Genomic DNA, 13,903 nt, shown 5'->3' on the forward strand with positions numbered 1-13,903 from the left:
GCTGTTTTAAATTACCTTTCTCATTGCAGGTAGTTCTTTACAAGCAAAAGAATTACATTTTAGTTATTAATCTTCTTCTTTTGGTAGCCAGAGGCTATCAACCACTAACAGGCTTTTTAAATTTTTAAAATTTATTTATTGATTTTAGAGAGAGAGAGGAAGGAGGTGGGGAGAGAGAGAGAGAGAGACATTGATTTGTTATTCCACTTATTTTTTTTATTTTTATTTTTTTTAAAGGTTAAACATATCTTTATTAATTTCAGAGAGAGGAAAAGAGAGGGGGAGAGAGAGAGAGAGAGAGAGAGAAACATCAATGATGAGAGAGTCATTGATCGGCTGCCTAGCCCGCAAACCGGGCATGTGCCCTGACCGGGAATCGAACCCCGATCTCCTGGATCCTAGGCCATTGCTCAACCACTGAGCCACGCCCGCTCGGGTATGTTGTTCCACTTATTGATGCATTTCCATTGGTTGATTCTTGCATGTGCCCTGACTGGGGATTGAACCTGCAACCTTGGTGTAGCAGGATGATGCTGTAACCAACTGAGAACCCTGGCCAGGGCCTAACCGGCTATTTTTGTTGGAACAATTGAATGAATACTCCTTTAATATTGCTCAGTTTCTGGTCCAAACTATTTCAAGTAAGCATATTTTAAGTGTTAGAAAAAATATTACAAAATCTTAAGAAAAGAGGTAGAGACATGAATGCAGCAACACAGCTAAGCTGTTCGAATTTCCTCCTTCGTAGCTCCCAGTGGACATGAAGGAGCAGTTCAGTGGAATTTCACTGATAGTTGGTGGGAAGAGAATTTATTTTCAGGGAATGGTAGCTTTTTTGTAATTGCTCAGGATTAGATTATATTTTTAATATCTCTTTTGGCAAGTTCAGTTATTATAGCTGAGACAAGTTTTATAATACACTAGGCCATACTTTGTTTTCTTCCAGCTTGTTCAAGAAATTAAATATAATTAGGGACCAGATTGGCAGCATTGCAATTTTTTCCCCTCATAATGTTTATTTTTTAAAATAACTTTATTTTTATTGTTGACACTATTACAGATGTCCCCATTACCCCCGCCCACCTCCACCCAGCTCCCCCCCCTTCCCTCTGGCCATTACCACACTATTGTCTGTGTCCATGGGTTATGAATATATGTTCTTTGGCTAATCCCTTCACCTGCTTTAATCTAGTCCCCCCACCTCTCTCCCCTCTGAAAGCTGTTTATTATATGATGCAATAGCAGGAGAGGTTTTTTTTTTTATCTATAATTGTTGACTATTTCTTTGCCATAGTTCTTCATGGGGGATCCCATAAGACATAAGCTGAATTATATTTAAAGACAACAGTTGGAGCCCTGGCCGGGGAGCTCAGTTGAACGTCACCCCGAGATGCCAAGGTTGCAGGTTCAATCTCCGGTCGGGCCACATACATGAAACAACCAATGAATGCATAAATAAGTGGAGCAACAAATCAATGTCTCTCTGTCTCCCTTCCTTTCTCCCTCCCTCCCTTCCTCTGTCTCTCTAAAATCAATTAAGAAAACAACAAAAGTTGGAAGAAATTACATCAGTTCTGCTTCTTGTCTAAAAAAGAGAGCGAAAAGGGAAACATAATTTTGAGAAATACTGTGACATTCAAACATCAATATAATGGGATAACTTTTGCAAAATAGTATGCAGCAAATACTTGGTACAAAATCGAAGATTATGAAAGGTGTTTGTAACATATAATATGATTTAATACTCTTTAAACCTGACATTATCATTTGAGCTTGAAATAGTCTTAGATTTTTTTTGTTTCCCCAAAACATTCTTTAGCGCTTAACTGTAGTGCCTTAATATCCCAGCTACTGAAAAGGAACTAAGGTAGTTCCTTCTCAGTTTTCAAAGCTGCTTTATAATTTTTAGGAGGAATACGTAACATGTAGGGAGCTCTTATGAGGAGGCTGTGCTGGGTACTTTATAATTAACACAATTAGTCAATCTTTATCACAGCTTTATTAGGAACAACTGTCCCCTCCATTTTACAGAAGAGAAAACGCTTAGTGAATGTAAGTAGTCCAGACCTTAGTAGGACTGTTGTGTTTTTTTCAAAGCATTTTATTGCATTATATTATATGATCCCTACAACAAATTTATATATTTCTCTATTTTACAGATGACCGCAGTGAGGGCCAGAGAGATAAAGTGGCTTGTTAAAGGTCATATTTGAATAGTTTTAGGAATAGTAAGATCTGAGGGAGATTGTGCGTTTACCTTGGAATTTTATAAGATGCTCAAGACGTTCGTAACGATACTCTATTGGAGTTACTTTCTGGGATTATCTAGTGACAGTTGAGTGGATGAGTGATCTATACCTTAGATGGACAACAGTTTGGCCCAACTAAAATTAATTGAATAAAACCTTAAATACAGAGAGAATCCAGGTTTCAGTTTAGTTACCTGATTGAATAAAGGATTTATACATAAAGATGTTTATTGCAGTGTTATTTTTAATAGTTAAAAATTAGAATTGTCCTGGAGCAAAGGAATAGTTAAATTGATGTGTCTGCTTGATAGAACATTGCACAGGCAATAATACGATAAATATAAACAGCCTAGTGACATGGGAATATTGAATGTGCCGAGGGGAAATAAAGCAAAATACAACCTTATATTTACATCAGTTACAATTATGTAAAAATCATGTAAATATTGACTAAAAAAAGAGAACATGAATAAATTGAAACTAGTTTAGTGGTGATCTTGTGGTAAACTTTTATGTAGAATTTTATTAGTGTTGGTATATTATTTGTGTAATAAAAACATTGAACAATATAACGAGAGGATACATTTAGTACAACTAAAATAAAAATATTATGAGCAGACCCAATGGACTCTAAATATGCAATATATTATACTGATACTTAAACATTTCCTTGGAAGTAATTAGAAAAAAATGCAATTACCACAATTTCTTCAGCAAATTATTATCTTACAGACTCAAAATAGAATCAGTAAAGAGAAGGATACAGATACAGATTATTTTACTAGTTGAACAATTAGTAGTTGCTGTGAGAAATTATCTCAAATTACATGGCATAAAAATGACCATATCCTATATTGTTAGAAATATGTGCTCCTTTTGATTGTGTAAAATTAAATCTGTCAACACTTGCAAACAATTGGTTAGTATTTTCAGTGGACATTTGGCAATTGGGTTCTTAGTTAATCTTTCTGATTTTGATAAAGGCTAATTCTTTATTGCTTAGGAATACCAAATGTTGAGATTTGCAGTCTCTGTTCTTATGAATTTTAATGGCACTGGGTCTCTTGTGTTACTGTCAGAAACGTGAGAACTTCATTCATTGAATATATCTGCAGTTTAAAAGCTCTCTTCAGGTTTGAGAGCTTTAAGATTCATTCTTCTTCCTGTGATTTTGGTGGGATCCTACTGACTCTAGGCTGTAGTGGGTTAGATATGTGGATTGTCCCATGTTGTCTTGTCTTTATGCATGTCTGCGCAGAGCCAAAACATCACCCTTTCCTGTAGTACTGGGAAGTTTTTCTTTTAGCGTGTAAGAAGTCATGCTGTGATAGTGCATCAACATTAAAATCAAGGAAAATGTGTATTAAATGTCACGTGATTAACAATGGCCGTTCATTTTTGACAGTGCTGGGAGAAGGACTGGCCAAGGGAGATGGTGCCTTTCAGGCTGTGCTTTGCTGCATGCAGCTGAAAGGAAAGCTCCAACTTGTATCCAACATTCTTGCCAAGTCACTGACAGGAGAGTCCCTGGTACGTTGATGAGCTCTTATTTTCCCCCCCAGTGCTTTTTAAAAAAAAATTAAATTTATTGGGTTGACATTCATTAATAAAATTATGTAGTTTTCAAGTGTATAATTCTGTGATACATCATCAGTGTGTTGCATTCTGTGTTTACCACCCAAAGTCAAATTTCCTTCTGTCTCCATATATTTGACCCTGTTTACCCTTTACTACCCGCTCCATACCGTTTCCCTCTGGTAACCATCATACTGTTTGTATCTATGAGTTTTTTGTGTATATGAGTTTTTGTTTGTTTGATTGTCTTGTTAGTTCATTTGTTGCTTTCAGTTTTACATTCCACATGAGTGAAGTCATATGGTAATGAATTATAATTTTGAATGTCTGAAAAGAGAGTCATGTATTTGACTCCTTAGGAAGGTTGGGGGAAAACAATTAATGTGCATTTTTTCTCTTGTTTTCTCCTACCAGAAATGAAAGTTCATGAGTACCTTGAGATACTCATTTCTCTTCAACAAACATGTTTAATTATTGAATTCTTGTAGTTTGTGATAAAATATGTATAAAAGAACTACAGGTACTTTTTAAAACTTTGAAAGTATAGGATAGCTAAGTGATTTTCTTTAAAGATATAATTTAATATAACCTGGAAATATTTTTGGTTCTGTTTATGTTTTAAAATTCTCCTGTGGATATATGATTTTATCAGGTTCTCAAATTCAGCTATTTATTTCATAAAATATTTACATTTATCTAAACTAAGTAATAATTACTTTTGTTTCTGAAGATGGTATGTGTGTAAGTTCATATTCATGACCACTCTGATGGAGCTATTTAATTCTATTCAGACTTTGGGATTACTTTTTTTTTTTATGTAGCATTTAATTTTCTAGAGTTTGTTTTTGGTTGATGTAATTGAAAGACTCCTTTTTGAAACTTCAGAGTTGGCAGTCTGTAGAAATTGGAAAGTAAGAGATAGTATGTAATAACTCTATTTCTCAGCAGTTGGTAACTGTTATAAAATTATCTGATACTTTTCAGGAATCATAATACAAAGAGTGAAAGCAAGAAGGCTATGTATTCTTTGCTATATAGCATGAATTCTCTATTTTATTTTATTCCCTTATTCTTTTGAATTGATATAAATTGTGAAAATCTGGTGCAAAGTTGTTATTTCTATGCAAATAAATATATTTGGTTAAAGAAAAGGAATTAGGAAAGTACTTGGTATGCTGCTGAGTGTAACGTAATGACCCATCTCAGGTAATAATTTAGTTATTTCCTAAGGAATTATATTGTGTAGTGTATTGTTTAAATGGTTTAACAATGTTTTTTTGATTTCACCAAATTCACAAATGTATATTAAAGTTAAAGTATATTGTTAATATAGCAAAATGATATAGCTCTTTAGTTCTAAGTAAATGATAATATATGTGTATTAGTAAGAAAATTCTTTAAGGAACTTTTTGTATAAGTTAAGCATATTGCTTATAAGCATAGTTTTACCTATTGAGATTTTAAACGAGGAAGAAGTAATTTGCCTTTAAATCTCAAGTGAAATTTGAATTTCAGAAGAGAAAATATTTTGCATATTTTCCTTTATCATCTTTATTAATGAGCCACCTTTAAAGTGGTATCATCATTTTATATGAGTCTGATTCGTGGGTAACTGATTGAATTCACCATTTTGCAAATATAAGCCCATTAGTTTTAGGGGGAAAAAAGTTTTAAAAAAGTTTAGGCTTATTTTTCTTTTCATTTATCCTGTCCTGCTCTTTGGTGATACCCATTGTGAATATTTTATTGGATTGATTTTAAACTCTTATGGAAGGTGAATGCAGTGTTTTAGGGCACCCTGTGTATTTTGTCCTGTTAAATTAGCCTTTTTAAACTTTCCTTATAGATGGTTAGCTTTATTATCACAATTAATGACAGTGGGGATGGGAGATGAGGGGTTGCATTGTTTTCTTTCCAGATAAACCTTAGAAACAGCTGAGGAATTAAGTCCCCATAGTAAAGAACTAATAAACTAATCAGTTTTTCCCTTTTTCACTTATGTTTTCAGAATGGGATGGTAACAAAAGATTTAACAAGACTAAAAACACTTCTCACAGAAACAGAGGTAAGGCTATTTCAGTGGATATCTTTGGAAAGAGTTTCACTCAGTTTGGCTAGTAAGTGTTCTGTATTAAATTTGGAAAAATCATTGGGCATCAGCTAAGACAGCAAGACTGTAAAGGAGGGGTGGTGAAACCTTGTGATCTTCTTCCATAAGCCAGCTTGTCAGACCTAGGCAAATGTAGATGTACCAAAATTTTATTCTTAATATTTACAATACTGTTGTATATAAGGCCACAGATATCACTTGACTCTTATTTTGTGACTATACTTTGGAAAGAAATGACTTAGTTTTGTTTATAATTTTTTTCTATGTAACCAAATTAGTATTCTTTTGGTTAGTGACCTGATATTATTTTTAAAAATCCATCTAGAAAAAGTTAAAAAAATAATGCTACCCTTATTTATTATTGCACATGACATAGTTAAAAATAGCAACAATTTTTACTTAAAGGTTGGGCTGAGCTGGTGTTTAACCTGTAAATGCTAGTGGGTTAGGATAAAGACATGGAATGAAAGTCGGCTAATGAGAACAAAATCAATACATATTCTTTAGTAAAATTTAAAAAATCAGTAGATTTGATGGTGAATTTATAGGAATTCTGGCAATATGCAGTTTGGCTGCTTGCCCTGAAGGCATCAGCGAACACTGAAGATGATAAGCTAATTATTATGGTCCCCCTCTGTCTTGGGATCCAAGCACATGGAAAGGGTGTTTAAAAAAAACAAACCAAACACAATACTTTGGAACCTAAAAGCCACGGTGACCAAATGCTCATCCCAGGCTGAGCTTTTTTTTTTTGCCAGTCCTGCTGATGAGGTGGTGTGTTCCTGAGACCCTCCCAGCTTGCGAGCTGCAGTGTCAGCTCAGGCTGCCTCTGCCCATTCGCAGATCATCGCAGGTGCTGATGCGGGAAATGCACTGTGTTTTCTTTCTAACAGTAACAATTACAAATGCTTTAGCCTTTATTTTATGACCAAAACATTTTATTTCCACCTTCATTGCGTATTTGATAAATTTATTTATTTATTTTTAATCCTCACCGAGGATATTTTTCCATTGCTTTTCAAAGAGAGGCGGGGGGGGGAGGGAGAAACATCGATGTGAGAGAGACACATCAATTGGTTGCCCCCAGAACATGCCCCAACCAGGGCCCGGGATCGAGCCCGCAACTGAGGTATGCAGGCCCTTGACCGGAATCTAACTGGGAACCCTTTGGTCTGTTGGCTGACGCTCTAACCACTGAGCCAAACTGGCCAGGGCTGATAAATTTATTCTGATAAAATTTTTAGAGGAGATACTTTAAATTCATACTTGAAGTAAAATTTTGGCTTTTATATTTATACATTATGTGTAGATGGAATAAATTTTTAAGGGCTAGTGTAGGACTATGGCATTTAAAGCTTGCTTATACAATTTAAGGAGATCTTTTGATGCGTCTTTTTTTGTGAGCATAGAATCCTTGTAATGTGAACAATTACAACTGATTTGTTAGTTTCTTAGATGCTGTCCTCATTTTACAAAAAGAATGGATTGTCTTTAAAAACTTATTAGTAAGCAGTGTGAGAATAAGAAGGCATTTTCCAGTAGAGTTATTATAGTGATTTAGTTCCAGCCCAACCTCAAAAGTCCAATTTAATTAACAACATGTGAATTATGGTGATATTATTGTTTCAGTTATACCCAATTAGCATTAATGACACTCTTTCTGTGGTACAAGACATTCCACATTTCACCTGGGATACCCTTTCCTCCTCCTGATTCAGCTCAGCATTTACTGTGCACCTGTGCTGCTCAAGGTTGTGTGGGTTTTGGAAAGCTGAGCTTAATGAAAATCAGTGTGGTGGGCCAGTCCAAGATGCACTGCTACTGTGACCCCAGGGCAGCCTGTGGTTAGTAAGTGCTGTAATGGAAGTACAGGCTGGGAAAGGAGAGGTGAGCACCCTGCAGGGAAACTAGGGAGACAGAAGTGGGGGAACTGAGGTCAAAGGGTGGGGGTAGCTAAATGAAGACCCAGAGGTGACTTGGTGCAGGGTAAGATCGGCAGTTGGTTCAAGGATAGATGAGAGAAGTAGTCAGGAGGGCCTTACCTAGGACAGTGGCAGTGGGAGTAGAGACTGTAAGACACATTCTCCATCTGGTTGGGCAGCATTTGGAGAGTACTCAGCAGGGCGGAAGCGGGAGGAGTTCGAGATGGTTTTTCATAATTTCAGCCTTGCTCTTTTGGGGGAAGATGAGCCTATGAACTTGAGATGAGGAGCAGTGAAAGACAATGAGATTTGCAGTAAAGTTGATGTATTTTGTTTTGGGCATCTTGTGTTCGAAGTGCATCCAGCCGTTCATCCACCATTTACTGAGTACCCAGCATGTGCCAGATCCCCTGTGAGGGGCGGGATGCAAAGGGGCGGTGGCAGGCTGCTAACATGGCTGACAGTGATCCAGCATGTAAAATGCTGTAGAATAATTAATAGAAAGTGCTGTAGCTGGCACTCAGTTGGAATTGTGGGTGTAGAGCTTAAAGTTAGAACCAAAGGGACACATTGGGGATTTATCTGCACCAAGGGAGTCAAGAAAACCAGGAAGTCAGAGTGAGTGGGTCCCTGCCGTGGTCTCCATTGTGGAGAAGGGCTCATCCCAGAGTGAGGGGGACTTGGCAGGATGTGCTCCCAGGCCCCCAAGTGGTGGCCTTTCACTTGATACAGGTGAAAAGGCACCTCGCTACCTGGTCATTCTGTAAGTGTTAGGAAGAGAAGAGTGAAATGAGTAAGTGGATGGAAGGCGCTGCTCTGCGGGGTTCAGGACTGGGGACTTAGATGTCTCTTCTTTTGCTACCAGGTAATTTTTATGTAGGAAATCTCTGTCAGCTTCCTTAATGAGGGCCATACAAGTACTTCTTTTCTGTGCTTAAATATAGTTTAACATAAAGCAAAGAGCAAAAATATTTGAGATATTAATGTTAAAATTTTCTAAGTATTCAAACTCAAGCTTTAAAAAATATTAAAAATGTCCAAGTTTAATTCAACATAACTGGGTATTTCTTATGATAAAAATATCTTTCATTTGAAAAATTGCAGACAGCAACTAGTAACGTCCTCTCTGGATATCACATGGAAGATTTAGAAGAGGGTAAGTACCAAACTGTGTAACTTCTAGGAGCTGTGATTCTGGACATTGCTTTTTTATTGATTATTGGGAGAAATTTACTGAGTAATAGTACATGGAGTGGAGGTGTAGGAGGAATATAAAAATATAAGAAATTTAAAAAAATAGGCGTGGGTGAAAGCAATTTTTTCACTGTCCCCTTTTCTTAGAATAATGGAGTAACGGTTGTACGAGGTAACTCTGGAGCCATCTCTTTCATTTTCTTGCCTCCATGTAGTTCAACATTTAAAACTCATTCTTAGCAATCCTTAGAAGGGGAAGTCTTTTTCCTCCCTCTATCCCAGACTAGTACGAATATGACTTTTTGGAAGTTCTGATCTGTAAACTGAGTTGTTCCTGCTACCATTAAAATCTGCTCTTGCCCGAGGAAAGGGAAGAGAGACCAGCATTCACTGCATGTCGCTGGATACTGTGTACTGCTGTAGCGGCTTTCACAAAATGTGTACTGACTTCTTAGAGCCCTTCTCCATCTGATGACTGATATTTATTAAAGTTCAGTAATTTCCCAAGTCATACAGCTAGTAAGGGATGAAATCCAGCTTTCAATTCAAGTTGGCTGAATATCTTTATTTTTTGGTGGGGGCAGGGAGGCACAGTAACTTGTGAGGGAATAGAAAATGGCTGTAAGGTCCTTAAAAACCTGTTGCTGCTCAGCCTCTGTAACACTAGTCTTTTTTCTCTTAAGCCCTATTTTCCCTGGCTTATTATATTCAGAATGAATCAAAGCTCATTCAGATGTAAACAGATGTCATTTTTTTAACTCCTACCTTAGAATTAAACTTTTTGAACTTTATTTTAGTTGTAAAAAAGGATTACTTTATGCAGTGACATGTGTCAGACAAATCCTGAGGAACATGGGTGGTAGTGTGGAACTTCTCACCCAGTATGCAGTGTTGGGATTTGTTCTATAAAGTTTACTTCCAGGATGCATAATTTTCTCATTCCTGAAGTATTCCTAATAGAGACACATCTCATACTTAAGAAATGACAAGCCTGCCAATATCCCCCCCTTTAGTTGTTTGAAAAGAGACTGCACTGGAAATATGCCCATCTGTTGCTAGGATAGTCAGGGTCATAGATTTGATTTAGCTGCTTGGTAACTGCTTCTTCAGTGATTTTTAAGTTACATATGGTTCATTTAACTCATTTGATTGGTCAATTACTTTTTTTGGTAGAGGCAAGTATATCATGTTCTTTTTACATCATCTGGGATGATGTGTGTGGAGGGTTTATAGAATTTCTTACACATTAAAATATCAGCATTATTAGCAAGCCTCAAATGATAAGACTATATATCCTGATTACTCTCTAGGATCTTGTAATGGTTGGCATTTCCGCCCACCACCTAGGGGAATCACAAGCAGCGAGGAATATACTTTGTGTAAAAGGTAATGTGAATTTTTTTTTTAAACCCATGACATGTTTTTAATCAAAGGATAGTTAATTATCCTTCACTTTTTTAAAGAAGAGAATATGTGAAGGAAGAAGTGTAATGATTGAGTAAAATGGTTTATTTCAATTTGAAACAGAAGCCATAATGGTCATTATCATTAAATAATAAAAGCCAAAGCCATATTGATGAGTCTTCTTTTAATTGCAAAAACAGTGATATGAACAGAGACTGTTAAGGCTTGTTTGGAAGTCTCTTATAATACCAGTTGGATTGTTATGACTGAATTTAGTTGCTCGTCTCTTGCTTATGTGAAATTTACCTAAGTTATGGTAATTGGAATTATATAAACTGAAGTAGAAGATAAAATAGATGAAGAATTGTTGAATTATTTTAATAACTTTTCTAAAAAAATCTGTTATCTTCATGTAATCCTTATATAGAATTTCAGTAATTTATATTTGAAGGGCTAACCTTTCAGAACTTAATAATTATATACTAAGGTGGAAAGAATTATTAGTCACATTTAGAAGGTGAACTCTTTGGTTCTTTTTCTAAGAGCTAGTAACTAGTGGAATTTTAGATATAAAATCTCATTCCTCTAGATTACTTTTGATAATGAAGGAAGTTTGATACATGGTTTTGATGATTGCATAGTTAAGACATCAGATTTGATTTTATAGTACAAATAAACTAAGTAGTGAATTTTGAAAATCCTGGTGGAATCCTGTTGTAGGAGAGTTAGACCACAATCCACTTGTGCAAAGGAAATGTAAGAAAATTTATAGTCCAAAAGAGAATATCCAACCTTCAATTTTTAGGGGAAAAATTTAAAACAAAGCAGTAGAAACACAAAGAAATATTTGGCTCATTAAGACATACTTAAGAGAAACAAATGCATAATTTTAAACATGTTTTATGAAGCATAAGTGAACTTAAATAGGATAATTTAAGTTCAAGTACTTTATGTATCATTAAGAAAAGCTTTATATACACTCACCTTGTCAAAAAGGGTGAGCCACTTGATAATTTAAATTGTGCTGTGGTTCATTTTGTATTTCTTACTATCCATATTTTACCAGTTGAAAAACTACCTATGATATATAATATCACACCTCCATTTTGCTATTTATAGTTTAATTTTTATTTATTTTTATCATAAGATACTTTATTTTATTATGCTTCAGTCATTTAAGAATTGGCTGGACCAATAATTTTGGAGGGTATTTGAAACTTAAAAAAAATTAATGATCATAGTCTTGTATTTTTATCTGTTTTTGACTGCAGAATTGTCAATTGAATTTTCTGAGTCATAAACGCTGAGAGACCATTAACTCTGTAACCTTTAAAGTGAACACTTATGAATTTACCTATTGAAGAATTTAATCTACTGAATTGTGATTCTAATATAAAACTTGTATTCTTAATTTATTTAAAACTTCAAGCAAATTAATATAGTCCAGTATTTTCAATGAAATATAGGTAATAGTAATATAGAAAAGAGTAAAGATGAAAAGTAGAAGCCTTAAAAATGATAATTTAATGATATATTAAAGTTTTATTCAGAATGAAATTCTTTGTGGAAAATTTTCTTTAGGTCATATCATTTTGGGAAGTAGGGCATACCTGTGTTTGACAAACGAATCCACTTGATGTCAGTGTTGCTGTAAAAAATGCTGCTCTAAGAGAAATTGTCTAATAGAGTTGTTACATCACGAAGGAAGCTACCTTTTCAATGGTGGTTTTTGTGGGTGGGGGGTAGTTATTAGCACCCCCTTATTCCAAAGAAGGCCAGTTAATATGGGGAGTTGCTGTTTTGACAAACTGTTGTAAATGTTCTGTAAACCTCCTCATCGTCCTCTGTGCAAGACAGTGTGATAAATATGGCCTTTCAGGAGATTAAGTTTTGTTTTCGTTGTTGAAGAGTTGGAGGGCAAATGCTGAAAGTTTATTTTTTAAATGGTCCAACAAAGTATATGATAAAACAGTCTTTCCTATTCTACTTAGATTTTTAGAGCAAGGAATCTGTAGGTATGGTGCCCAGTGTACTTCAGCACATTCCCAGGAAGAACTAGCAGAATGGCAGAAAAGATATGCTTCACGGTTGATAAAATTGAAACAGCAAAATGAGAATAAACAGTTCTCAGGCAGTTACATGGAAACCTTGATAGAAAAGTGGATGAATTCATTATCTCCTGAGAAAGTGGTGAGGAAAATAAACTGCATTTTTTTGTTTGTTTGTTTGAAATAATGACCTTGTTTTAGTCTTGACTTTATTTGTGCTGTATTTTGGTTTATTTCATTATCCTCTATATGAAGAACTTGATTCTTGATAAAGTGTGTTTAGTAGCAAAAGGAGAACCATTTGCTAAAATAAAGCATAGAACTAAGCTGTTTGTTTGGAGATTTGCAGGCATTTATATTATTTTTATTCAGGGAGTTTTTACTGCCATTTTTTTGTTGTTTGTTTTCTTATGTCTCTTATTTTAGCTTTATTGTATTTTGTTTTTATACAAAGAATTGAAAATTAATGTATAAGATACCTTGCTTTGTAAACAGTTCCATCACATCTTACTGTTGACATTTACTTACTGTGCCAGAAGTTTTGTATGTTCTTTTAGGAATAATAAGCATAACAGTCCTTGCTCTCTGCTTTCAGCTGAGTGAATGTATAGAAGGGGTAAAGGTTGAACACAATCCTGATTTGACGGTTACTGTCAACACCAAAAAGTCTCACCAGACGTGGACCTTCGCTCTCACCTGTAAGGTATGAATTTAAGCTACTTAAATAATGGAATTTTTTCCCAGTTTTCTTAAAGCTTTTTTTGACCTTTAAATCTCTCTGTTAAAAGATCATTGAAAATGTTTAATCTAAGTACATTTTAATGTAGGTTCTATATTGTGCTAATGTGTATTTCTGTATTTTGATAATTAAAGGTACAATTTTTTTTTTTTTTTTTAGATTTTGAGATAAAATCTTTCTAGATGTTTGCTTATTTATTTATTATTTGGTAAAGAGGTCTTTGACATATTGTCTTCCAAACTTGGAACGTAGGATGGGGTTCATGGCTTATAATTAACTATTTAAAAATTGAATTGTTTAATCTGGCAGTTCTAAGATTTTAAAACAAGGACAACTTATTTTTATATTTGATTTGATGAAATCACAAATTCTGTAATAATGGGGTTATTTGAATAATGGGGTTATTTGTAATAATGGCATTATATTAAATAGACGTTTCACAGTGCTTCCCATCTTGAATTAAAATATTCAAACTTTAAGGATGAAGCAAAGTAAAAATTTCTGTGAATATATGCAGTGGAAACATTTTGTGTACTTTTTGGTGGTGTTCCTTCCACTGTACCATCTGCATCTTGGGATGAAAAATCTGGGAACATTTAGCTTCAGCCTTGAACCCAATCCAGTACTTTCAGGGGTAACTGCCCAGCTGTGAAGACTTCCTG

General features: G+C 35.0%; 1 protein-coding gene across 4 annotated transcripts in view; it reads left to right on the forward strand.

Moving 5' to 3' along the window:
- The window catches only part of HELZ (helicase with zinc finger), a 114,072-nt gene that overhangs the window by 26,788 nt on the left and 73,381 nt on the right, over positions 1-13,903 (forward strand). For all 4 annotated transcript variants that reach the window (XM_087826309.1, XM_087826310.1, XM_016204721.2 and 1 more), the window contains 6 exons: positions 3,655-3,779; positions 5,833-5,889; positions 8,961-9,012; positions 10,361-10,436; positions 12,446-12,644; positions 13,098-13,205. In XM_087826309.1, coding sequence (XP_087682435.1) covers positions 3,655-3,779; positions 5,833-5,889; positions 8,961-9,012; positions 10,361-10,436; positions 12,446-12,644; positions 13,098-13,205 — 617 coding nt within the window. The remainder of the gene's footprint in view (positions 1-3,654; positions 3,780-5,832; positions 5,890-8,960; positions 9,013-10,360; positions 10,437-12,445; positions 12,645-13,097; positions 13,206-13,903) is intronic.

Source organism: Miniopterus natalensis, chromosome 17 (genome assembly GCF_054644295.1).
Source record: "Miniopterus natalensis isolate mMinNat1 chromosome 17, mMinNat1.hap1, whole genome shotgun sequence".
Taxonomy (NCBI): Eukaryota; Metazoa; Chordata; class Mammalia; order Chiroptera; family Miniopteridae; genus Miniopterus; species Miniopterus natalensis.